The 25226-nt window shown below is 34.8% G+C and overlaps 1 protein-coding gene and 1 pseudogene across 1 annotated transcript; one reads left to right on the top strand and one right to left on the bottom strand.

Annotated features, from left to right (window-relative positions):
* Positions 1-1810: 1810 nt before the first annotated feature.
* LOC149570231 (glucan endo-1,3-beta-glucosidase-like) lies at positions 1811-3657 on the bottom strand. Its single transcript, XM_089817881.1, has 2 exons — positions 2549-3657; positions 1811-2121 (listed from the first exon to the last, which is right to left on the bottom strand). Exons 1-2 carry the CDS (start codon positions 3457-3459, stop codon positions 2013-2015), a joined length of 1020 nt encoding a protein of 339 aa, XP_089674007.1. The 5' UTR covers positions 3460-3657; the 3' UTR covers positions 1811-2012.
* Positions 3658-13242: 9585 nt separating this feature from the next.
* Positions 13243-18366, top strand: LOC149570230 (glucan endo-1,3-beta-glucosidase-like; annotated as a pseudogene).
* Positions 18367-25226: the final 6860 nt, after the last annotated feature.

Raw genomic sequence — 25226 nt, 5'->3', positions numbered from 1 at the left:
CGGAGGGCAACAACAAGAAAATTGAAATTGAGAACTAGGAGGATCAGAATGATAGAGCCAGTCTAGTTAAGATGAGAATTAAAAATATTGAAAACTACAATCATAATTTGGCTAGTTAGATGATCTCTCTCCTCAATTCAATAAATGACAATATTCTCTCTTTAAATAGTGTGTTCAAAGATAGAGGCCTGTTGGTTGGTGAGGACAAAAATGACGGAGGAAGAGCTAGGTCTAAGGATGATATGGCCACTGATATCACCTTTGCCAATTTGGACTAGGATATGGAGAAAGTCTAGGAGCAAAAGGTCGAGGAGCACTAGAAGATTTATGAGGCTACCCAAACCATGCAGGATCTAGAGAAGAAGAATGAAGAGTAGCCCTCTTGTTCTGTCTTTTTGTGTTTTAGTTGTTTCTCTTTTGGCTTTTTCTTTGTTCTGTAAAAGATAGTTTGTTCTGGCCTTTTTATTGGCCTCTATTGTTGGCTGAACCTTGTCCTTATTATCAGTTCTTAGACTTGTTTTATTTTGCCTGGGCTTCTTTTGCTTATTATCAGCCTTGTTTATGTAGCTACTTATGGGTTTCAGGGCCCCTATAAAACCGGTTTATCATATCAAAAAAAATCAAACCCTATTTTGAAGTATAACTACAATCCAACATAAATTTACTGGATTGAATGATTCTTGGACACCCAAGAAAACTTTATACATATAATGTGCCAAACCAAAAAAAACTATGCAAAGTGTAGACCAAGTATGCTTGGACAGCTACAAAATTTTATTTTATTTTAAATTTTTGCTAGGGAATTTTTACCAAAGACTCCCTACTATCTAAAAAAATGGAGGAAAAAAAACTTAAAATAAAATAAACTCAAAAATATTGGGTCAAACCTTAGGCAAATATTTAAATTTTAAAAAAAAAAATTGAAAAAGAGAAAACATTGCCAAATGGTGAACAAAGAACACATAGGATAATTAATATAAATAGATCTATTATACATAAATAATAATAATAATATTCTTCAATCTATGGAGGTTTTTGATAAATTTTAATAACTTGTAGGACTCTAGTTGTTTGAGCTAGAATTGCTCTTTTCCACTGCTTGGTTGTAATGGACCAGAGCAGTAAAGTATGAATGTAGTGCTACTATATGGGTTTAGGACCCTCCTCCTACCTTTGTTAATTTTATTTTATTTTTAAATAATTGCATATTTTAAAATTTAAGGAAAAAGAAATAGTTACTATAGAAGTTAGAAGTAGTGAGCTAAAAAGATCAATTAGATTTATTTCTCCTATAAAGTATATTGTATTTCACTATTATTTATAGATTTGTTTAATTGGTATTCTTGAAATTTAATAATTGTGTTACAAATTTTACTAAGTATTTATTATTGTGTCATATATTGTACAACTTTTTATAATATTTAGATTGTGAAAATATCTAGCACATTTTGTATCGATCACAACACTATCCTTGATCTCATGATTGAAATATTTTTTTCAATGGTTTGATGAGGGTACATTATTAGTCCTATAAGGCAGGGAACTAATTTTCCCATTTGCCCCCCTTCATTAATTTATGTGAAACCAACACATGATATTTTTCAAAGTTTGATTTATAAATTATTTATCAAATACTAATTCTAGTTTTCTAATTGATTAGACTATGACAATTTTAATTACTATATTTTAATAATTTTATGCAAAGAGTAATTTTCTTTCATTACTAAAATGCGATTTTCATTTCCTTTTCAGTGAAATACAAATAATTCCTTAAAGTGACTAATTATATTCCAAATGATATAAGAAAGTCTTATTAAACTAAAGAAAAGGTGATACACTTCACTTATTTAGGAGTGGTAATTATTTACAATGTAGAGGAAGGCATAGAAAGCCATGCCTTCTGCATTATTGGTGAGAGATAGATAATAATCTGGAGGACATAGCAGACCAAGACCTCTGTATTATTGGTGAGTGATAGATGGGTAGGTAATAATCAGGAAAGATTCTAGTACCTAGTAGGGGGTGGGGGTGAAGTCAACGAGGTAGACGGGATTTCTGTTGGGATAGAAGAGGTCGAAATGGCGCTGGATGTCGGGGTCGGACTCAATGTTGTGGTTGAAGTGTTGGGTGATGCGATGCGCTCCCTTGCCCACAGGTGGTTAATTATGTGGTGTTCCATGTTCACTAACAGTCATGGCTTTTGGTGCAACAGAAAATGGGCCCTACAATTGGTATCAGAGCCTAGTTTTGGCCTGGTCATGGGTTCAAATCTCCTCGGTGCCTTCTCGACCCGCGTAAGCACTTGATATGCGCATCGAGGGGGAGATTGTTGGGTGATGTGACGTGCTCCCCTGCCCACAGGTGGTGAATTATGTGGTGTTCGATGTTCACTAACAATCATGGCTTTTGGTGCAACGGCAACTGGTTTTGGCTTGGTCATGGGTTCAATTTGCCGTTGCACCAAAAGCCGTGACTGTTAGTGAACATGGAACACCACATAATTAACTAGCTGTGGGCAGGGGAGCGTGTCGCATCACCCAACATGAAGAGGGAGAAAATGTAGGCGTGGATGGGGTTTCCAGGCCTCCTGGGTGTTCCCTGGTTGGAGGAGACATGCTTGATGAGGTTGTTATTGTACGCCCTGGCGTTGTCCACGGTTGCCACCCCATCATCTCCCGCAGAGGGCCACCCGCTCTCCGTAATGAGTAGGGGTAAACGTGGATGTCCCTCTCTTTCAAGCGCAGGAATGAGAGAGTCCACCGTCGCGTCGAACAAGTTCCTGTATTGAAGACCCCCGTCGTGCACCACCGGGGCGGAGGGGTTGAAGAGCGCATAGTCCAAGGATATCTGGTCCCTGTTGCCCACGTAGGTGAAATAAGGGTACACATTCACCATGAATGGAGAGCCGTTCTCAGTCAAGAACCTCAGCAGAGGGCGGAGAGTGCTCTTGAGATCGTTGCGGAACTCACCCTGAGAGGGGCGCGGATCATAATTAGAATCTCCCACTCCCGCTCCCGCTAGCACAGATGAGGCCACCTGGGTGGTGGAGACCTTTATATCCTTGTCCAGATTGGCCTTGCGCAGTGCGGTCTGAATGTTTCGTATTGCGGGGAGGAGATGTGAGACGTATCTCTCGTTTTCGTAATACAGCACCTCGTTTCCCATCGAAATGTATTTGATGTTGGCGGCCGGGTAGAAGGCGCCAACGTTGTCCCTCACCCACCCGTTGGCTGCCGCCTGGTTTCTCGCAACCTTCTCGAGCTCCTCGTTCCTCAATCCAACTATTACTTCTTCTATGCCCGTCTTCTCCAGGGCTCTCACAGCTTCGATGTGATCATGATCATGTTCCTCCAAAATCCTCACTTTCCCGATGTTGTGGCGCTTCAATAGCTCCACCACCTCGCTCGGGCTGGGCACATTCCCCGATGTTCCATAGCCCACTCCCACTGCACGGGGCATTCAACATTAGAAAATATTCTAATAACAATCACAATCAAAACATACTACGCCACCGATCTTCCAATTACAATTCTAGCAGCAATTTATCTAATATATACATATCTCTGGTGGCCATAGTTATTCATTAACTAATTCGGACAAACTGATATCTTTGGGAAAAAGCTAAATATTAATGGCTACGATTTTGGTTGTAGGATGCAATACTTGTGATACTTCGTGAATGAAAATCACAATGCCCGATTGGGTATTTATAGTTTGATATCATGTTGGTCATTGTGGCAAACCATTTCTACATAGACTTTGCCACCAGATGCTATGGAAACCATTTAAAGTGCAAACTCTTCAACCCCCCTTATCCCAATAACACGACTACATTCAGTTTCATTTGTTGGAATATAACGCGGATGCATCTTTTAACCTACTCACGGTTGTACGAGGCTCAATGTCTATCTATCTTCAGGAATAGAATTCAACAGATTAGAGTTTATGTCTAGGACAAGAAAGATAGAAAGATATATATACTCTGACCATCGATCATATAGTCACATTATTTTGCTGCATCCATTCAGAATAGAGAACCACATGTAACTATTTGCTCGGATCAAAACTTGAATTTCATATCACCACCATATCCGTGTCAATAGTTGCCACAACGTCAAAGTTTTAGCTGACGCGTATGGTGGAAGAATTGCAGGTTATTTGTATCCAACCGTGTTTGGAATATTGTGGATAGATTAGGTAAGGTATTACTAAATTAGCAGCTATAACTTAATTATAAAATTAGGAAAAATTACACTTAATATTTATCTTTGAATGTAAAATAAAAAGCAACAAAATGATTAAATTATCATGAAAAAATCCTATGACAGCCAGGGGTGACCATAAAGTTCCAGGCCTGTTTGGGTGGTGAATAAAAAGGTTTCTTTTCAACAAATAACTAAGGTAGTCGTTAGATTAGATTTAGGTCCAAGTGATGAGTAGTTTGAAATAGACAAGTAACTTTTTCAAAATGATAAAATATGAGTGCATGTCATTATGAATTGTACATCTTTGAGTGCATGTCATTATGAGTTGTACAGATAGAGTTATTAAAGATTTATCAGTTACATTCATGTATAGGAAGAACATAGCAGGGCAAGGAAATGGTAATTTGTGTTAAGGAATTAGTTTGGTTTACCAAAATAATTACTTAGCTAATTAGGGATGACATGCTAGATGTTAACACTAAGCGAGAAAATGCCAATTTTATTTTTTGGGACACATGTGATGATGCAGGAGCATCTTGCATGAAAAATTATTGAAAAAAAAAATTTTAAATTATAAAAAAAAAAATTGGACAAAAAAAAAAAAAAATTCTGGAGGAGAGAGAAAGTGACGAAAATTAGAGGAGAAATAATAATTTTTTTTTAAAAAAGAAGAAAAAAGGAGAAAAGAAAGGAAAAGGGGATTTCTATTTTCAAGGCGCATAGGTGGCATAATAGAAAAAATAAAAAATAAATGGTTGTCATTCCATTTATCGAGGTGTGTGGGAAGAATTCTAGAAAGTTATGAATATTGTAGAAAGTTGTGGATATTGTAGAAGGTTATGGAAGTTGTAGAAGGTTGTGGAGGAATTCTAGAAGGTTGTGGATAAGTCATGCATGGGGTGGCAAGTGCTTATTTAAGCAAGGCATATGAGCATTTCTAATCAAGCTCAAGGAGAAGCTTGAGAAGTGAAAGCTTGAGGAGTGGAAGCTTGAGAAGTGGAAGCTTGAGAAGTGGAAGCTTGAGGAGTAGAAGCTCGAGAAGGAGAAGCTCGGGAAGTAGAAGTTGTGGAAGGTGAAGCTTGGAAAGCTTGGAAGGCTTCAAGGTGTTAAAGAGAAGGAGGAAGTGAAGAGTGAGTTTTCCCGAGTCTGTGGACAGAGCGCCGAATGTGAGGCAGTTTACAGCAGGATTATGGGGGAGTTGTGAGTGTAGACAAAGCATCGAATGTGAGGTAGTTTACACTTGGATCTTGGATAAAGTTGGAGAAGAGCTAGTGATTGCGGTTTAGAACCAAGGAGGTTGCTTGGTGGCTTGCGAGCACAAGTTGACATCTCAGAGGTTTCTACTAGAGTGTGGATCTGGACTAGCTTGAGTTTGGATTGGATCTTGAGAGATCTTGTAGAAATGTTAATGTAATTGGTATTGGATTTTCAAGTATAATAAAATTGTCTTCATATTGTTGCATTCTTGGTTGTGAGTTGGTAGGGGTAGTGTGGCCCGTCATCAAGTGGTATCAGAGTGTACCTTCATCAAGTTGTATCAGAGTCGTACTTCATCAAGTGGTATTAGAGCAGGAGTTCCTGAGTGTACAAGCAGATCGCCGAAGTGTGAGGTAGTTTGTACCAGGACCTTGGTTGGGTGAAGTTTATCAGAGCAGGATTTCTTGAGTGTACAAGTAGATTGCTAAAGTGTGAGGCAGTTTGTACCAGGACCTTGGTTGGGTGAAGTTTATTAGAGTGGGAGTTCCTGAGCATGTAAATAGATCGCCGAAGCTTAGGCAGTTTACACCAGGACCTTGGGAGGACATGCAGATTGATTGATGGATGCAAAGATGAAAGTTTGAACCTGTTGAGGCATGATCGTAGAGAGCTTGTGGATTGCAAATCCATTGTCCTAGACTTGTGATGTGGTTCCTAATTGTTTGTATGAGGTGGCAGGTTGCGATCTGACTTGCAAACAATTTGAAGTTGTCACAAGGAGTGTGGGAAGGATTTGTTGCAGAGGATTTACAAAGATCTTGGGAGATGGCTCCACGAGGATTGGACCCTAAGATGATTGCGAAAATCCATGATATAGTGGAGAGGAATTTTTCTAAGATGATTTCTCGGTTGGATGCTAGATTTGCTAATCAAGCTAAGAAGGTCAAGGTGGAAGAGGTTAGTTTTGTTCATTAGTTTGTGGAGTCTGATGCAGAACCTGTAGAGCAAATAGAGGATGTTGCTGAGGATATTCCTAACCTTGTTGATGTTGGGATGGAGGTTGGTTTTCATGGTTAGTTGGTTGAGTCTAACATGAAGATTGTGGTGCACTCAGTTATGGATGATCCAGTTGTTGTTGGTGGTGACTTGTATCTTGCAGAGCATCTTGTTGTGAGCAATGAGGTTGTTGGTGTTGAGAGTTTGGCTTATGTTGATGGAAATCTACATATTGCTGCTGATGTGGACTTTGTTGTTGCTGATGCAGAGTTTGTTGCTACGAGTGTGAATTCACTAGTTGCTGATGTGGATGAGAGTTTTCTGTTGAAGCATTATGTTGAGTTTGTTCTTGGGAGTGAGCATGTTGATTGGATGTTTGAGATTCTGGTGTTTGATAGAGTAATACAGATGTGGAAGATTTGCATGGTGGTTCTCTTGTCCCCGTTGAGGTGGAAACCTTTGGTGAAGATGAAGATGGTGGTAGATCTTTCTTTTTTGGTGTCAAAGTGTGGGACACACTTTTCTATCTACCGAGGGAGTCTGATGCAGGAGCATCTTGCATGGAAAATTATTGAAAAAAAAAAAATTAAAATTAAATTTTTTTTATAAAAAAAATTGGAAAAAAAAATCTGGAGGAGAGAGAAAATGACGAAAATTAGAGGAGAAATAATAATTTTCTTTTAAAAAAGGAGAAAAAAGGAGAAAAGAAAGGAAAAGAGGATTTCTATTTTCGAGGCGCATAGGTGGCATAATCGAAAAAATAAAAAATAAATGGTTGTCATTCCATTTATCGAGGTGTGTGGAAAGAATTCTAGAAAGTTATGAATATTGTAGAAAGTTGTGGATATTGTAGAAGGTTATGGAAGTTGTAGAAGGTTGTAGAAGAATTCTAGAAGGTTGTGGATAAGTCATGCATGGGGTGGTAAGTGCCTATTTAAGCAAGGCATATGAGCATTTCTAATAAAGCTCAAGGAGAAGCTTGAGAAGTGAAAGCTTGAGAAGTGGAAGCTTGAGGAGTAGAAGCTCGAGAAGGAGAAGCTCAGGAAGTAGAAGTTGTGGAAGGTGAAGCTTGGAAAGCTTGGAAAACTTCAAGGTGTTAAAGAGAAGGAGGAAGTGACGAGTGAGTTTTCTTGAGTCTATGGACAGAGTGCCGAATGTGAGGCAGTTTACAACAAGATTATTGTGGAGTTGTGAGTGTAGACAGAGTACCAAATGTGAGGCACTTTACACTTGGATCTTGGATAAAGTTGGAGAAGAGCTAGTGACTGCAGTTTAGAAACAAGGAGGTTGCTTGGTGGCTTGAGAGCACAAGTTGACATCTTAGAGGTTTCTACCAGAGTGTGGATCTGGACTAGCTTGGGTTTGGATTGGATCTTGAGAGATCTTGTAGAAATGTTAATGTAATTGGCATTGGATTTTCAAGTATAATAAATTTTTCTTCATATTGTTGCATTCTTGGTTGTGAGTTGGTAAGGGTAGTGTGGCCCATCATCAAGTGGTATCAGAGCGTACCTTCATCAAGTGGTATCAGAGCCATCAATAACTCCTATTCTTTTTTAATGACATTTTTTAAATATACAACAATATGCTTTTGTAGACATCAGAGTCTAAAATATCTTCATATAGATTTTATAGTGTTTTAATTAGACCTAGTTTATTAAAATTGAGAAATATTACAAGTAGATATTTTAATAGTCAGAAATATGTTCTTGAAATCAAGAAGAAGCCAAAATGGGGACTAACCCAAAATAGAGCAAAATCCTAACCTAAGATCAATAGGAAGTCATTTCCATGTGATTACCCAACCTGCTTTTTGAATATCAAAAACTCATCCATAAGCATGATAGTAAAATAAGTACTACTAAAATCCATGAAAGTATCAACACTATACATAAACTTGGTCATCAGATATAAGTTGGCCAATAAACGTGTCCATCATAGAAAACTAAAAAGAGCCCAAAGGCCAAGCAAGTAACCAACTACCATAATAAGAAAACTAAATAGGAAGTTGTTGGCAGTGCGCCAACATCCCTCACAAGTTTTGCAACATGGCTTAACCACTTCATGTGGTTCTATATGACTATTGGTTATTAAGCATTAACAAATCTATCTTCTATTGCAACAACAACCCTTGCCATTCTAACAATTAGGATTAGAGCTTGGTCATAGGTTTGAATCCTGCAGGCCATAATGAGAAACATTGGGAGGGGGATTGTTAGCATTGGGCCAACATGCCTCATAGGTTTTGTGACATGGCTTAACCACCTCCTATGGTTATATAAGACAATTGTTTGTATCAAGCATGTATAGGTCAATCTTTTGGTGCAACAAAAACTTTGGCATTTCTAATAGAAGTAGACCAGTAGGAGGTAACCAATCACTAGCTCCTTGGGTTCTCCAAGAGTAGGTGGAGCCAATCATTAGCCATGAAGTTGTATTGAGAGAAAATAGCCTCCACTTCTTCTTCATTGGTTACACCATCCTTGTTAGTCTACATGAGATAAAGGGTAGTGGTTTTTGAGTGCATAACACACATTGAGAAATTGGAAACCCTATCAAACTTATCCTCTAGGTCTATGCTCTTTTTTATTAGTTCAGTAATGGACCTCTCTAGCTTCTCCACCTCCAAATTTCCTTGCACTTTGTCATTTTTTTTCACTATGGAATATTTTTGTTAAGTATGATCTCCCCCCAAGTCCTTACCCTTTTGGTCCCCATCTCCTTGAGTGACCTCTTCCTGGGTATGCTGCCAAATTCCAAAAAACAATGCAAGTTTATGTCATTCAAGTTGAATATTTCTAGTTTTGTTAGCCTTGTCCTTTTAATAAGTGTGGAAACTAATTGTACTTTTACCTAGTCTAGAAAAACTACCAAATCCACCACCTCCTTCATAGAAAGACTCCAACTTGTGGTTTCAACATAAAACCAAATGATAGATCTTTGAAATTCTTGGCGAAGTTGCAATCAACAACATATTCAACCTTCTCTTGTCTTCTTCCTATCTTATTTATGATAAGGTTGCTTCCAATCTATTATCTACTATAATTTTCCTACTCTATGTAATTACCCTCTTGAAAAGGTAAAGAACATGTAGATCAATCATCATCAATCATAGAACTCTCTTCTTTTTACGAGTATATAAATTATTCCTAAATGAATACTAGATGAAGGAGCAAATAAGAAAGAAGCAATATTAATTTTACCTATCAATACTATGGATTAAATATTATATACATGAAGATATCATTAAGAAATATTAGAATTCTAGTTGGTATCCTTCTTAAAATTTAAAGAGGAGTTAATTATTTCTCCAAATCTTAAGAAAATCCTACCAATCATTGTCTATCTGGAACCCACCGATCCACCAATTTTTAAGACTTTGGATTTCTTATAGAAACTTTCCAATGTGATTTTCCATCATATATCAAAAAGAAAAAAATGGAAATAAGCTTAGTTAGAATGGGGAAAATGCATAAATATTCCTTGAACAATTTTTTTGAATAAATTTCTTTCTCTTTATATAGTTGAATGATAAAATTTGGATATGTTTCAAAATTAATATGAACCTCTTCATGAGGGATAAAAGAGGGTAACAATAAAAATAATTTGAAAATGTAATGATACCATTAAGAAATAATAGAATATTTTGAAGTAATTGTTGACAAAATGAAACTAAAGTGATTGCTATACTATGCTAATAGCTCCAACTTGTCAAATAATTCAATAAACCACTTCAAAAAAAAATCAAGGTCATTAAAATGAAGTTTGAACTTTTCTAATCTACTTGTCTAAATAACCTTAAAATTTCCATATTTTTCTTCAACAAATAAAATGTCATTGGCATTTGTAGAAACATAAATAGTTAAAAATAGATCATGATATTAAATTTGAGAAAAATAATTTAATTTTTTACTTTATTATTGATATAATATACCAAAAATATATCTTAGAATATGAGAAACCTAATTTTTATTATCATGAAATGATTATTAAAGGGGAGGGGATGGGTGGAATGAAGCAAGGTTTTGTATAGGTTATAGTGAGAGATAGAATTTTTTCCTATGCTTTTGATGATAGACCCTTGATAGTGGAACTCAATTGAAATAACTAGATTTTAGGTTCTCTAAACAATGAGGAAGGTGTCAGTAATACATATGTAGATATAGAGGATGGGTATGAAGGAATTTCTTACAAAATTATGGAGGAACTCATGGATCCTAGGATAGACTGACTTTTACAACATCCCTGAGGGAGAATATTCAAAATTATATGCAAAGGACATTACAACCCTAAAAGAGCAGAGGCCTCAGATGAAAACAAGAAAAAAATCTTGTGTGGCCCTTTTTTGGGGTTAAACCTAGTAATAAATATTTATTTACCCCAGTGGATAATATTTTAAATCAAAAAAATTGTACTTTTCTATTTTGATCTCAAATTTTGTGATTGACCATAATATGTATTTAATTTCTTTATATCTTGTGAGAAAGTTCACGAGTCCTAGAACCAACTAAAGTGAAGGAAATAGAAGACACCTAGAGGAATATAAAAATCTCAAGGGATATACCTTCCCTCATGCTACATCATTTCAACTAGCATGGAAAGATAGAGAGATTAAATATTATACTTTTTGTAAAGAATTATTTATAAACAAGGATGTTGTGTTGCAATTATACATTTTTAAGTGTAAAAGTACATAATAGTTTGTTACCAAACTATCAATTATGTAGTTACTAAAGGTTATGTACAGGATCATGGTGGGCCAAAAAATGGTGATGAGAAAAAAAAACTAGTCTAACAACATCCAAAAAGTGTTTTGCAATTTGCATTGACTTTTTGCTTCCAATCCTAATACTAATGCAAAGGAAAAAACATTGCACAACCTTATCGCATATCCGATACATTGGGTACCCAAAACTTGCACATAGGTTTTTTAAAAACTGAATGCAATTTTTTCTGAATCCTTACCATTTGAACAACTAAAGTGATCAAGTACTAGTAGTGTAATCAAGTATAAAAATCAACACAATATATTTTCCACTAGATTCTGCATCCTAGCAGAAGTAAGTTGATTTTTTTTGTTTTGCACTTGATTTTTTACTAGCCATGTGTGCTTCTTTCTCTTGTATATGTGAAGTTACCTATGAATATTTTAGCTTTGTTAGTAAAATTACATTATCTTTAACTTTATGAAGAAGAATATGGTATTAATGTATAGTACTATAGACAAATGAGATCGAACCTATCAAGCATTGGACAATTATCCTAGGAAGGAAGTCAAGGAAATGCTTGGTAAAAAGGTTTCCAAGGATATTATTTGAGTAAAGATTTGAGAATGATTGAGAAAATTGAAAATTTTAATTTGTCACACAATTTTTAACTCTAAATAAAATCAAACTAGCATAGGAGAACCATAACTCTATGACAAGGATAATTGAATCCTAAAATTTATTTATTCTCAAGGATGATTTGGGATCCTAGTAATTGTGGGAAATGCTAGGCTTGGGATTTAACTTCTCGAAAATCACTTGCAGTTTATAAAATGAATTGTGAAATAATTTTCTTTCACATGAATTGATAGATATTTTTTAGGAATGAGATAGTTAACATGATCCAACCAATGAGAAGGATCACCATCATTGGATACATTTAATATCTAATTATGATTCATTGTGGAGGGTAGATTATTGTTCAATAATTTGGGGGTTAAACTATTTGTAACTTTGAAGAGGCAAGTCATAAGCCCTTTGATTTTCAAGACTAAGCTAGTGGGCAAATATCACTGATTTAGGAAAATTTGAAGAGAAACAAAAGAAATCCAAGTAAGGATAGATTGCTATAGATTTCAAATGATCAATAATAAATTAAAAGATTATGTTCCTTATTGAAATGTATTTTAAATATTAGATCTAAATTAAAATAAACTATTAAAAATAATTTTTCTAATATAATATCATATGTAAATTAAAATTGACTACAGATTAAAATCACACAAAGAACGTAAATTAAATATAATAACAACTACTTATTTTATTTATTTAGTGAAAAGAAACTTCAAACTATTGTCAATGTCTTGGAATGACGTTTTAATAACAAGTCAAAGTCCCAAGTGTCCTCGTCAAGATCTATGGTTGAATTAAGAAGTGTTTGAGATACAAATAACCTACAATTCTTCCACCTTATGCAACAACTAGAACTCTGGATGTTGCGGCGAGAAGATCAACTATATGTGTCATTTGGCTATACAAACTAGTGATGTGGAGCTTGTGGCGACTTGAGGTTGAAATTGTAATCCGTATTGCAGGTCAAATGGGTAAAAATGTTTCCTATGATTGAGGCGATCGAGATAATTACGTGGACTGTATGTTTGATTGTCAAAGCATAGATATCTTCTGCATAAACTCCAATCTGTTGAATTCTATTCCTGAAGATAGATAGACATTGAGCCTCGTAGAACCGTGAGTAAGTTAAAAGATGCATCCGCATTATATTCCAAAAAATGAAACTGAATGTAGTCATGTTATTGGGATAAGGAGGGTTGACACTAAGAAATAAATTAAGCCTGGAAAAGTAAATCAAACTTTGACTATTAATGAGTGATTTTTAAGCCATTCGGTTGAAGAGTTTGCACTATAAATGGTTTCCATAGCATCTGGTGGCAAAGCATATGTAGAAATGGTTTGCCGCAATGACCGACTCGATTGCAAACTATAAATACCCAATCGGGCCTTGTGATTTTCATTCACTAAGTATCACAAGTATTGCATCGTACAACCAAAATCGTAGCCATTAATATTTAGCTTTTTCCCAAAGATATCAGTTTGTCCGAATTAGTTAAGGAGTAACTATGGCCGCTAGAGGTATGTATACATTAGATAAGTTGTTAGAATTGTAATTGGAAGATCGGTGGCGTAGTATGTTTTGATTGTGATTGTTATTAGAATATTTTATAATGTTGAATGCCCCATGCAGTGGGAGTGTGCTATGGAACATTGGGGAATGTACCTAGCCCACGCGAGGTGGTGGAGCTGTTGAAGTGCCACAACATCGGGAAAGTGAGGATTTTGGAGGCACATGATCATGATTGCGTCGAAGCTCTGAGAGCCCTGGAGAACACGGGCATAGAAGAAGTAATAGTTGGATTGAGGAACGAGGAGCTCGAGAAGGTTGCGAGCAACCAAGTGGCAGCCAACGGGTGGGTGAGGGACAATGTTGACACCTTCTACCCGGCCGCCAACATCAAATACACTTCGGTGGGAAACGAGGTGGTGCATTACAAAAACGAGAGATACGTCTCACATCTCCTCACCACGATACGAAACATTCAGACCGCACTGCGAAAGGCCAATCTGGACAAGGATATAAAGGACTCCACCACCTAGGCGGCCTCATCTGTGCTAGCGGGAGCGGGAGCGAGAGATTCTAATTATGATCTGCGCCCCTCTCAGGGTGAGTTCCGCAACGATCTCAAGAGCACACTCATGAGGATAGAATAAGGGACACATCTATCAGTGTTAATGAGAAGGCTTTTTCTTCCCAATTGAAAATTTCAAAAAACGATTGTGCTAGCAGCAGTAGTAACAACAACAAAGGCTCGGGAATGGGCCAAAATCAGAATTTTTCAAGAGGATCTAGAGGAAGAGGAGGTTCTCAAGGAGGCAAAGGTAGAGGCAGATTTGATAAAAGGAACATTCAATGCTATCATTGCAATAAGTATGGACATTTTGAGAGAGAGTGTAGACTGAAATCAGGTAACAATAGTGCAAATTATGCCCAACAAGATGAGGATCCTTCCTCGGGTAATATATTTTTGTGTTATGGGAAAGGTGAAAGTACTATGAATGATGTTTGGTATTTGGATTCTGGATGCTCTAACCATATTTCTGGCAAAAGAGAAATATTTTCAAAGCTTGATGATAGTTAAAAATCCAATATTACCCTTGGTAATAACAATACTGTGGATGTTGCGGCCAAAGGAGCCATGAATGTTCAGACAAAGGAAGGTATGAAAAGTGTTCAAGATATTTATTATACTCCCAAGTTAAATTATAATTTATTGAGTGTTGGGCAGCTATGTGAGAAGAATTATAGAGTGGTATTTGAGAACATGCACTGTACTATCTATGATAAGAATCAAAAAAATAAAGTGATTACAATTGTTCCTATGAAAAAGAATAGGATGTTTCCTTTGAAGTTTGGTCAAAATGATAATCAGCTTGTCAATATGGCTTATGAGGATAAAAGTTGGTTGTGGCATCTCAGGTATGGCCATTTAAATTTTAATAGTTTGAAGAATCTAACATCAAATGCATTAGTTCTTGGATTGCCTAAGGTTGAAGAGCATAAACAGATTTGTGAAGGGTGTGCAAAAGGGAAACATTCAAGGGAATCATTTCCAAAAGGCAATGCATGGCAGGCCCAATACCCACTTCAACTTATTCATTCAGATATTTGTGGTCCAATGCAAACACAAAGTTTGGGTAAGTCATCATATTTCATTACTTTTATTGATGATTACTCATGCATGTGTTGGGTATATTTTTTGAAGACTAAAGATGAAGCCTTTGATACATTCAAGAAGTTTAAAGCTCATGTAGAGAATGAGAAAGGGAACACAATAAGATGTTTGAGAACAGATCGAGGAGGAGAATTTTTCTCAAACAATTTTTAGAATTTTTGTGAGATGAATGGCATCAAAAGACAACTCACAACTGCATACACACCCCAACAGAATGGAGTGGCTGAAAGGAAGAATCATACAGTGGTAGAAATGGCAAGGAGCATGTTACAAACCAAGGGTTTGAACAATTCTTATTGGGTTGATTCAGTTGCTACAGCCGTATACATTCTCAACAGGAGTCCTACAAGTGCCCTCCACAAGATGACTCCATATGAAGCATGGTATGAGAAAAAGCCTAATGTAAATCATTTTAAAGTTTTTGGTTGTTTGGCTTATGTTCACATCCCTAATCAGAATAGGCAAAAGCTAGATGCTAAAAATGAATCATGTATTTTTGTGGGCTATAGTGAGGAAACCAAAGCTTATAGATTATTCAATCCTATTACTAATAAGATTGTTGTTTCAAGAGATGTGATTTTTGATGAAGGGGGAGTTTATGGTCATCAAAAACAACATGTTGGAAAGCCAAAATCAGTTTTGGATGATGATGATATTGCTGATAATGATAATGAGCAGCCAGCTAATGGTTCTATTTCAAGATCACCAAGCCCACCAAAAAACCCCTCACCAATACCAAGAGCAAGTCCATCCTCTAGTCCTCCAAGGAAGGTAAGAAGATTGAGTGATATTTATGAGAGGTGTCAAAATAAAGCACACGAAGAAGATCCAATAGGTGAGACAGTAAATTTTGCATTACTTGCTAAAGCTGATTTTGAGCCATCATGTTTTGAAGATGCATGTGCTAATGAGGTTTGGATGCAAGCAATGAATGAAGACATGGATTCCATTGATAGGAATGAAACATGGGAGCTTGTAGATCTTCCACATAGGAAGAAGAAGATTGGCACAAAATGGGTCTATAAAACCAAGTATAATAGTGATGGGAGTGTTGAAAGACACAAGGCAAGATTGGTTGCTAAAGGTTTCACTCAAAGGTATGGCATTGATTATGAAGAAACTTTTGCACCAGTAGCAAGACAAGAAACTATTAGGATGCTAATCTCTCTTGCAGCTCAAAAGAAATGGAGTATTCATCACATGGATGTGAAAAGTGCTTTCTTGAATGGGTACTTAGAAGAAGAGGTATATGTGGGACAGCCACAAGGTTTTGAGAATCAAGGCAAAGAAGATTATGTCTACAAGTTGAAGAAGGCTTTGTATGGCCTCAAGCAAGCACCACGTGCATGGTATGCAAGAATTGATGGATATTTTCAGCAGAATGGCTTTCAAAGAAGTAAGAGTGAACCTACCCTTTACTACAAACAAGAAGGTAATGATATTCTCATTGTGAGTTTGTATGTTGATGATTTGTTATATATGGGTAGTAGTTCAAAGATGAAAGATGAATTTAAAGTTGCTATGATGAATGAGTTTGAGATGAAAGATTTAGGTCTCATGAAGTACTTTCTTGGCATGGAGGTTTATCAAGGTAAAGATGAAATTTTTATTTGTCAAGAAAAGTATGCAAAAGATATGTTGAAAAAATTTGATATGGCTGATTGTAAACCTCTTTCCACTCCAATTGCTCATGGAGTTACATTATGTAGAGATGATGGTGTTAAAATTGTTGATGAGACATTATACAGAAGCATTGTGGGGAGTTTGATGTTTTTAACTCACACAAGGCCTGATATTGCTTATTCAGTTTCATTGGTTTCAAGGTATATGACAAATCCATCAGAAGAACATATGAAGGCAGCCAAGAGAATTTTGAGGTATGTGAAAAACACGGTAGATTTTGGCATTCACTATTCTTGTAATAAGTTTGAGCTTGTTGGCTTTAGTGATTCAGATTGGGGAGATTATTTGGATGACCGAAAATCTACATCTGTTAATTGTTTTTCTTTGGGTTCCGGTTTAATTACATGGAGTTCAAAGAAGCAAAGTATGGTTGCTCTCTCTTCTACAGAAGTGGAATATGTTGCGGTCACTTCAGCTAGCACACAAGCTTTATGGCTTAGAAGGCTTCTTGAAGAAATTGGAGAGATACAGGTTCAGCCGACTGTGATTTTTTGTGACAACATAAGTGCCATTAAATTGGCCAAGAATCCAGTTCATCACAGCAGGACCAAACACTTTGATCTTAAACAACATTTTATTAGAGATTTGGTACAAAATAAAGTGGTTGAGTTGAAGTACATCAACACAAAAGAGAAAATTGCAGACATCTTCACAAAGGCAGTTACAAAAGATCAGTTTTTGGTACTCAGAGATCAGATTGTGAGTCCTCTCAGCATCAAGGGAGAGTATGAAGATTGATGCTGAGATCTTCACTTCAAACTCCAGCTCCACTGCTCCATTTCCACCATTCTATAAATAATTTTTAGAATACTTCAGTTTAGGAGTAGTTTAAACAAGAAGCATGTTGTACATATGGCATGCATTAGATGATATTTTTGGATGCATTTTTGTCTAGTCTTAGTTACTTCTTCTCCCATCCTTAATCATAGGCATGGAATAATGCTAAAACTACTGTCAAAACTCCTGATCTATATTTTGATCTGTGTTAGGGATTAGTTTTAACAATTTTTATTTGAATAAATGTATTGGCTGAACAGCAATTTGTAGAAGGAATAATATATCAGTTTTTTTCTCTGCAATAAAACAGAGCCTTCCTTGTTTTGAATATTATCATTTTTTTTTATTGTGTTGCTGTTGTTGGTTGAATCCTACAACTCCGCCCTCTACTGAGCTTCTTGGCTGACAACGGCTCTCCATTCATGGTGAATGTGTACCCTTATTATACCTACATAGGCAATAGGGACCAGATATCCTTGGACTATGCACTCTTCAACCCCTCCACCCCGGTGGTGCACAACGGAGGTCTTCAATACAGGAACTTGTTCGACGCGATGGTGGACTCTGTCATTGCCATGCTTGAAAGAGAGGGACATCCACGTCTACCCCTGCTCATTACGGAGAGCGGGTGGCCCTATGCGAGAGATGATGGGGTGGGTACCGTGGACAACGCTAGGGCGTACAATAACAACCTCATCAGGCATGTCTCCTCCAACAAGGGAACACCCAGGAGGCCTGGAAACCCCATCCACGCCTACATTTTCTCCCTCTTCAACCACAACATCAAGTCCGGGCCCAAAGTCCAGGGGCATTTCGGCCTCTTCTATCCCAAAAAAACTCCCGTCTACCCCGTCGACTTCACCCCACCCCATTCTAGGTAGTGGAATCTTTTCGGATTATTATCTATCTATCTATCACTCACCAATAATACAGAGGTCTCGGTCCGCTATGTCCTCTGGATAATTATCTATCTCTCACCAATAATGCAGAACGCATGGCTTTCTATGCCTTCCTCTACATTGTAAATAATTACCACTCCTAAATAAGTCAAGTGTATCACCTTTTCTATAGGGTAATCAATCCTCAATATAATAAGACTTGATATCCTCAATATAATAAGACTTGCTTGATATCATTTGGAATATAATTAGTCACTTAAAGGAATTACTTGTATTTCGTTGAAAAGGAAATAAAAATGACATTTCACTAATGAAAGAGAATCATTCTCCGCATAAAATCGTTAATAAAATATACTAATTCAATCTCAAATCAAGGATACCTTCACTCTCAATGATTAAAAAAATGGGCTAGATATTTTCACAGTGTAAATGTTATAAGTATAAATAATGTAGGAGAGCAATAAAATTAAGAGTTCATATTAGTCCTTATGAAATAGTATAAATGTGAACCAACATTTATAAATACATGGACAACTCTATAGTAATTACCTTGGAATTAGCACTCCATTGTGTAAAATATATATTTTTTATGCTTCTATAAATAATGGTCAAATTTTATCTGCTAAAGAAAACAATTAAATTTTAAATGCAGTTTACACAAGTATATTAGAATATCTCAACATTAACTTTGATGGTCTTGAATTAATTTTTGAAGTCGGGTGTTAAATTATTTGGCAAGTTGGAGCTTTCAGAATTATTATCTACCCATCTATCACTCACCAATAATACAAAGGTCTCAATCTGCTATGTCCTCCAGATTATTATCTATCTCTCACCAATAATGCATAAGGCATGACTTTCTATGCCTTCCTCTACATTGTAAATAATTATCACTCTTAAATAATTGAAGTGTATCACCTTCTTCTTTAGTGCAATCGATCCTCTATATAATAAAACTTGCTTGATATCATTTGGAATATAATTAGTCACTTTAAGGAATTATTTGTATTTTTTTGAAAAGGAAATAAAAATGGCATTTCACTAATGAAAGAAAATTACTCTCCACATAAAATCATTAATAAAATATAGTAATTCAATCTCAGATCAAGGATACCTTCACTCTCAGTGATGAAAAAATGGGCTAAATATTTTCACAATCTAAATGTTAAAATAAGTGCAAATAATGTAGGAGAGCAATAAAATTAAGAGTTATTAGTCCTTATGAAATAGTAGAAATGCAAACCAACATTTATAAATACATGTACAACTCTATAGTTATTTCCTTCGAATATAGAAAAATTATATTTTACTTTAATCATTTAATGGTTCATACAATTGTGTTTTGTTTTAAAAGTATACTAAGTATATATATTTTGCTAGTAATGTTAGAAACCTTATTAATATTTCAAAATTCTTCTTGATATGTAATGGCTCTTATTTAATATATCAAGTTTGGGCTCGCCCTCTTCTTATTGAAAAAATGTAATAGTTTAGTTGACAGTTTATGAAGAAATAAGGATAAAATAATAAATATAATTTATCAAGCATCTAGTTGTGAAATGGTGTCATGAGCTTAAGACTTGAAAGATTTATATTAAATTTTTTGAAACATCTAAAGAAAAATAAAATTAGTAGTAATTTTAAATTCTAATAGTCTTGATCAAGAAACTTGGACTAACTATTACATTTTAGCTAAGAATGAGCTATTGGTGGTTTTTAAGTAATATTTGGTTGTTTTCTAATTTCTCAATTCAATAATTCCAAATTTCACATTCATGGCACATTTTCTAGAGAATTCTATCATTATATATTATCTTTGTATATGTGTAATTCTTCATCAATTGTAATTTTTCTACTAGGGAAACTAGGGAATGCACATTTTAACTTTGTACACTATACAGGACCCCTGGTCCCAAGAAAAACTAGAGGCTTTCTTTCTATGTTCTTTTCTGCCAGTGCCTATTTGAACTAAGATTTTCTAAATTTTATTTTAATATAATCTATAAGGCTTCAAACTTTTATGGATAAAAAAGATATTTATTAATTAATTTTACAAAGAATTAATAACTCTTGTTAAACACACATTACACAACCTCATCTGTATCTCATTTTCCTCTATGTGGTATTAATGGTCACTCTTTCAAAAAATAGAGAGTTTTGTATTAGTTCTTTTGATTTAATATCTATAGGAATTCCAATTTAATAGAAAAAGTTGTATTTTACTTTAATCATTTTACAGTTCACCAAATTGTGTTTTGTTTTAATTAGTATACTAGGTATATATATATGTTTTTCTAGTAATGTTAGAAGCCTTGTTAATGTTTTAAATCTCTTCTTAAAATGTAATGACTCTTATTTAATATATCAATTTCAGGATCACCCTCTTCTTATTGAAAAAATGTAATAGTTTAGTTGATAATTTATAAAGAAATAAGGATTAAATAATAAATACAATTTATCAGGCTTCTAGTTATGAAATGGTGTCAGGAGGACATTTCAAATTCTTTCTCTAAGGCTTGAAAGATTTATATTAAGTTTGTTGAAACATCTAAAGAAAAATAAAATATTTTTGTTTTATTCATTTCTTGACTTTCATTTGGAGCATAGAAGGGTCCTTCTAGGACCAAAGTGTGAAGGGTGGCACACAATCGACATGAGAGCCCAAGGTGACTAGTTCTGGATAACCCATGGTGGAGTTTTTAATTAAGTGAAAACTTCAAAAAATTAAATAGATTTCATATTTCAAATTAATAAAGGATAATGGTGTCTCACCCATGCATAGAGTATGCAAAAGTTCTTTTGTATGGATGGATTGAGAAGGCTTGGTCATTCTTGGGGCATTGATCTGGAAGTGCCATGTCAAACTATTGACCCAATGCAAATCAAAATGATGTTCAAATTAGTCTCCTAGATGACTATTGACCCAATGCAATTCAAAACCATATTGTTTTAGATTCCTATATTACCATTGTTGATTGTGCTCTTCCATGAGCTCTAAGAGTTGGTAGTATTTTTTGGTATAACAAACAAGGAAATATATTAGAATGTGTAAACATTTAAATAGGCAAAGGGAGGAATGTATTAAAAAATATACAATAAATTTCTCTATGGAACAAGGAGGGACACCTAGATTTTCAGGAAAATATGTCATTTTCTTAATATACTATTTCATTGAAATCCTTTTCTCAAAAGATTTAATGTGTCTGTCTAAGTTAAAGTAAACTATAAAAAAAATTGGAATTCAACAAAGTTTGTGATAAGTTATGCAACTATTAAAAAATTAATCATGTACTTTTACCTAAAGAAAAATAAGAATTTTTTTATTAAAATTTATATAATTAGATTTAAAACATTGAAGATCCATTTTTATGGACCTTTAATTTATTTTATGTACATTTTATTCAATCATTATAAAGGTTGAGTTCAAATCTGCAACATTAAGGTTTGTAAGGTTCAAAAAATTGAAAAGAAAAATGAGGGAAACAAATGTTTCATTATGTTTACTTGTCATGTCCCATTCTTATAGTGACTCTGTAGTGGACCAATATTGTAGTTTCTAGAAAATTATTTCTTTTTTGTCTCTCAATAAGGCATATTTGTATTCTCCTCTTTTCCTACATTCCTTTAGCATTTCTCAAGCTCTCAAGTATTAGGAATATCTAATCTTCTAATTCCTTTCTAACAATAAAAATTTCAAGATTCCTTGTCCTTGCACATCTTTCTATCATGTATATCTTTCATTGATATCTCTTCCATTGAAACTTTAAGCTAGTCCTTCTAAGAGTCTTTCATTCCTTCCTCTTTAGTGTGTAAAGGTGTCCTCTTCCTAGGTGGTCTTATCATCTCATGCTCAAATCATCATCCTTACTGATAACTTCTTACATATAATGGGAATTATAGTTAATATTTTCCTTGAAAATTGTAATATTGATCGAATGCATTGCAAAGCCATATTCTTTTGATTTCCTAGACAATCATTGTCTAATCTTTTCTTTCATGATATGTAAGAGTTGGTAATATTTATTTGTGTAACAAATAGGGAAATGTGTTGGAACGTGTAAGCATTTAAATGGATAAAGGGAATTTTCTACAAAAGTATGTCATTTGTTAATATAATATTGTATTGGAATTCTTCTTTCAAAAGTATGAATAACAAAATTTAACCATTATAATAATGTTATTTTATTTTTGATCGATAAGAGGCCGAAGCTAAAATTAATTATTATTTTTGTTGTGATTAATTTTTTTTTATGAAGCTTGAATAGATTCAAACTCAAGACCTCCTAGATACCATTGTGTTGTAGGCTATTACCTAATTTTAACCATTACAAACTTACAAATTATTTAACAATATAATATTTTAGTTAATATAATTTTCATATGGGAATGGAGTATCATACAAAGGCCATGTGTTATCACAAGTTAGAAACTTTAAAATGCTTCCATCATAGATATTTTTAAAACAAATATATGATTTTAAAATTAAAAATATATATAATAATCTATTTTATCATTTTGGAAAATTTACTTGTCTATTTCGACCTATTCACCACTCGAACCTAAATCTAATCTAACTACTACCTTAGTGATTTGTTGAAAATCAGCTCTTTTATTCACCACCTGATTCTGAAACCTAAATCTAATCTAACAACTCCTTTCTTTATTTATTTAAAAGCAACCTCTTAACTTTAACAACCACATGGAATGATGTGTTGATAACTAGTGTCAATGTCAAAGTACTTTCACTTTGCATGTAAACCCATCATTTGAGTGATAAATGTAAAGTGTTTGAAATAAGTTATAGTTCCTAATTTCGTAATAACTTAAGTATATTGCAAATGCACTTGGATGCAAATAACCTACAATTCTTCCACCATATGTGGAAACTATTGATGTGGATATGTTGGTGAGATGAAATTCAAATTGTGATCCAAGTAAAATAGTTGCATGTTGTTCTCTATTTTGAATGGATGCAGCAAAATAATGTGACTATATGATCAATGGTCAAAATATATATATGTTTCTTATATTCCTATACAGAAACTCTAATTTGTTGAATTCAATTCCTGAAGATAGATAGACATTAATCCTCGTAGAATCATGAGAAGGTTAAAAGATGCATCTATAGCCTCGTGCAGTGAGAGTGTGCTATGGAACATTGGGGAATGTGCCCAGCCCGTAAAAAGTGATGGAGTTTAAACATCACACTAAGACTTGATTTCTAGTGTAGAAGTGTTAAATAGTCAAAGTTTGACTTACTTTTCCAAGCTTAATTTCTTCCTAGTGTGTGATGTTTAAGGCTGACAATGATGGAGTTGCTAGAGTACCACGACATTGGGAAAGTGAGGATTTTAGAAGCACACGATAATGTGGAAGCTCTGAGAGCCCTAGAGAAGACTAACATAGAAGAAGTAGTAGTGGGAGTGAGGAACAAGGAGCTCGAGAAGGTTGCGAACGACTAGGCGGCAGCCAACGAGTGGGTGAGGGACAATATTGGTGCCTTCTACCCGGCCGCCAACATCAAATAGATTTCGGTGGGAAATGAGGTGTTGCATTACGGAAAGAAGAAATATGTCTCACATCTCCTCCCTTCAATACAAACAATTCACACCGCAATTCACAACATCAATCTAGACGAAGATTCAAATTATGAGCAGGAGAGGGAGATTCAAATTATTATCCGCTCCCTTTTTAGGGACAGTTCGACAATGAGCTCAAGAGAGCTCTCCGACCTCTACTGAGGTTCTTGGCTGACAACGGCTCTCCATTCATGATGAATGTGTACCCCTACTTCACCTGCTCAGGCAACAGGGACTAGATATCCTTGGACAATGGAGGTCTTCAATCCCAACAAAACTCCAGTCTACCCCGTCGAGTTCACCCCCTACTGGGTAATGGAATCTTTCTGGATTATTATTTATCTATCACTCACCAATAACACAGAGGTATCGGTCTGCTATGTCTTCCTCTAGATTGTAAATAATTACCGCTCCTAGATAAGTGAAGGGCACATCACTTCTCCTGATATAATCGATCCTTTCAACAATAAGACTTTGATATTAGCTGGTTGCACTCTTCCGTGTTTGGTCTCTTTCAATATGTCTACAACTAGGATATAATTAGTCACTTTCATGAATTATTTGTATTTTGTTGAAAATGAATAAAAATTACTTCCCTTCAACAAACCATTGAAAAATAGTAATTCAATCATGAGATCAAGGATTGCATTGTGAGTGATACAAAATGTGCTAGATTTTCTATAAGGTATAATAATTTATTCCTTGTATGTAAATAAAAAAATGATAGCTCTAAGATATAGAGAATATATGTATCACTTGATGTTTTTGATAAAAATAGGTGCATTTGATGAACGCAAGATCATTTTCACAATTCATAATGAATAAGATTGTTCTACTTTTCTTCTTCATCATAAAGCTAGAATTGTAATTATAATACCCATACTCACAAAACAAACTTTTCTCACCCTAATTTAATATAAAATATTTAATAGGGTATGTGAAGATGTATTCAAGGAAGAAATCAAGTTTATGTTTCATTCTTAACGATTCATTTCAACAAATTAGTCGGGTGTTTTCCTAGAGCTTTTGATATGACATTTTTAGGAATGCCATTTTAGTAGCAGAAATTGTGTTTTTATTTAATCACCATAATATGTATTCTTTCCAAACTATGGTTTCTTTTAATTAGTGTAGTAAATATAAGTTTCAAGTATTGTTAGCAGTCTTACTAATGCTCTAAAATCCCTCAAAATGTAATGATTCTTACTTAATATATCATGCTTCGATTCATCCCATTTTATTAAAGAAATTTAAAGGTTTAGTTCATAAATTATAGGAAGATTAGGTTGGGGCTCTAAAAATGATTTTGTTAGAGTGTAGTTACTGTTGTGGCAAAAGACCAATCCATTAATGCCCAATAAAGACACTCATCTTA

Source organism: Cupressus sempervirens, chromosome 3, assembly GCF_028749045.1.
Source record: "Cupressus sempervirens isolate cs-2001-9-10 chromosome 3, ASM2874904v1, whole genome shotgun sequence".
Classification (NCBI taxonomy): Eukaryota; Viridiplantae; Streptophyta; class Pinopsida; order Cupressales; family Cupressaceae; genus Cupressus; species Cupressus sempervirens.
Note: the sequence above shows the minus strand (reverse complement) of the source record. Positions and strands in the feature narration are given on the sequence as shown.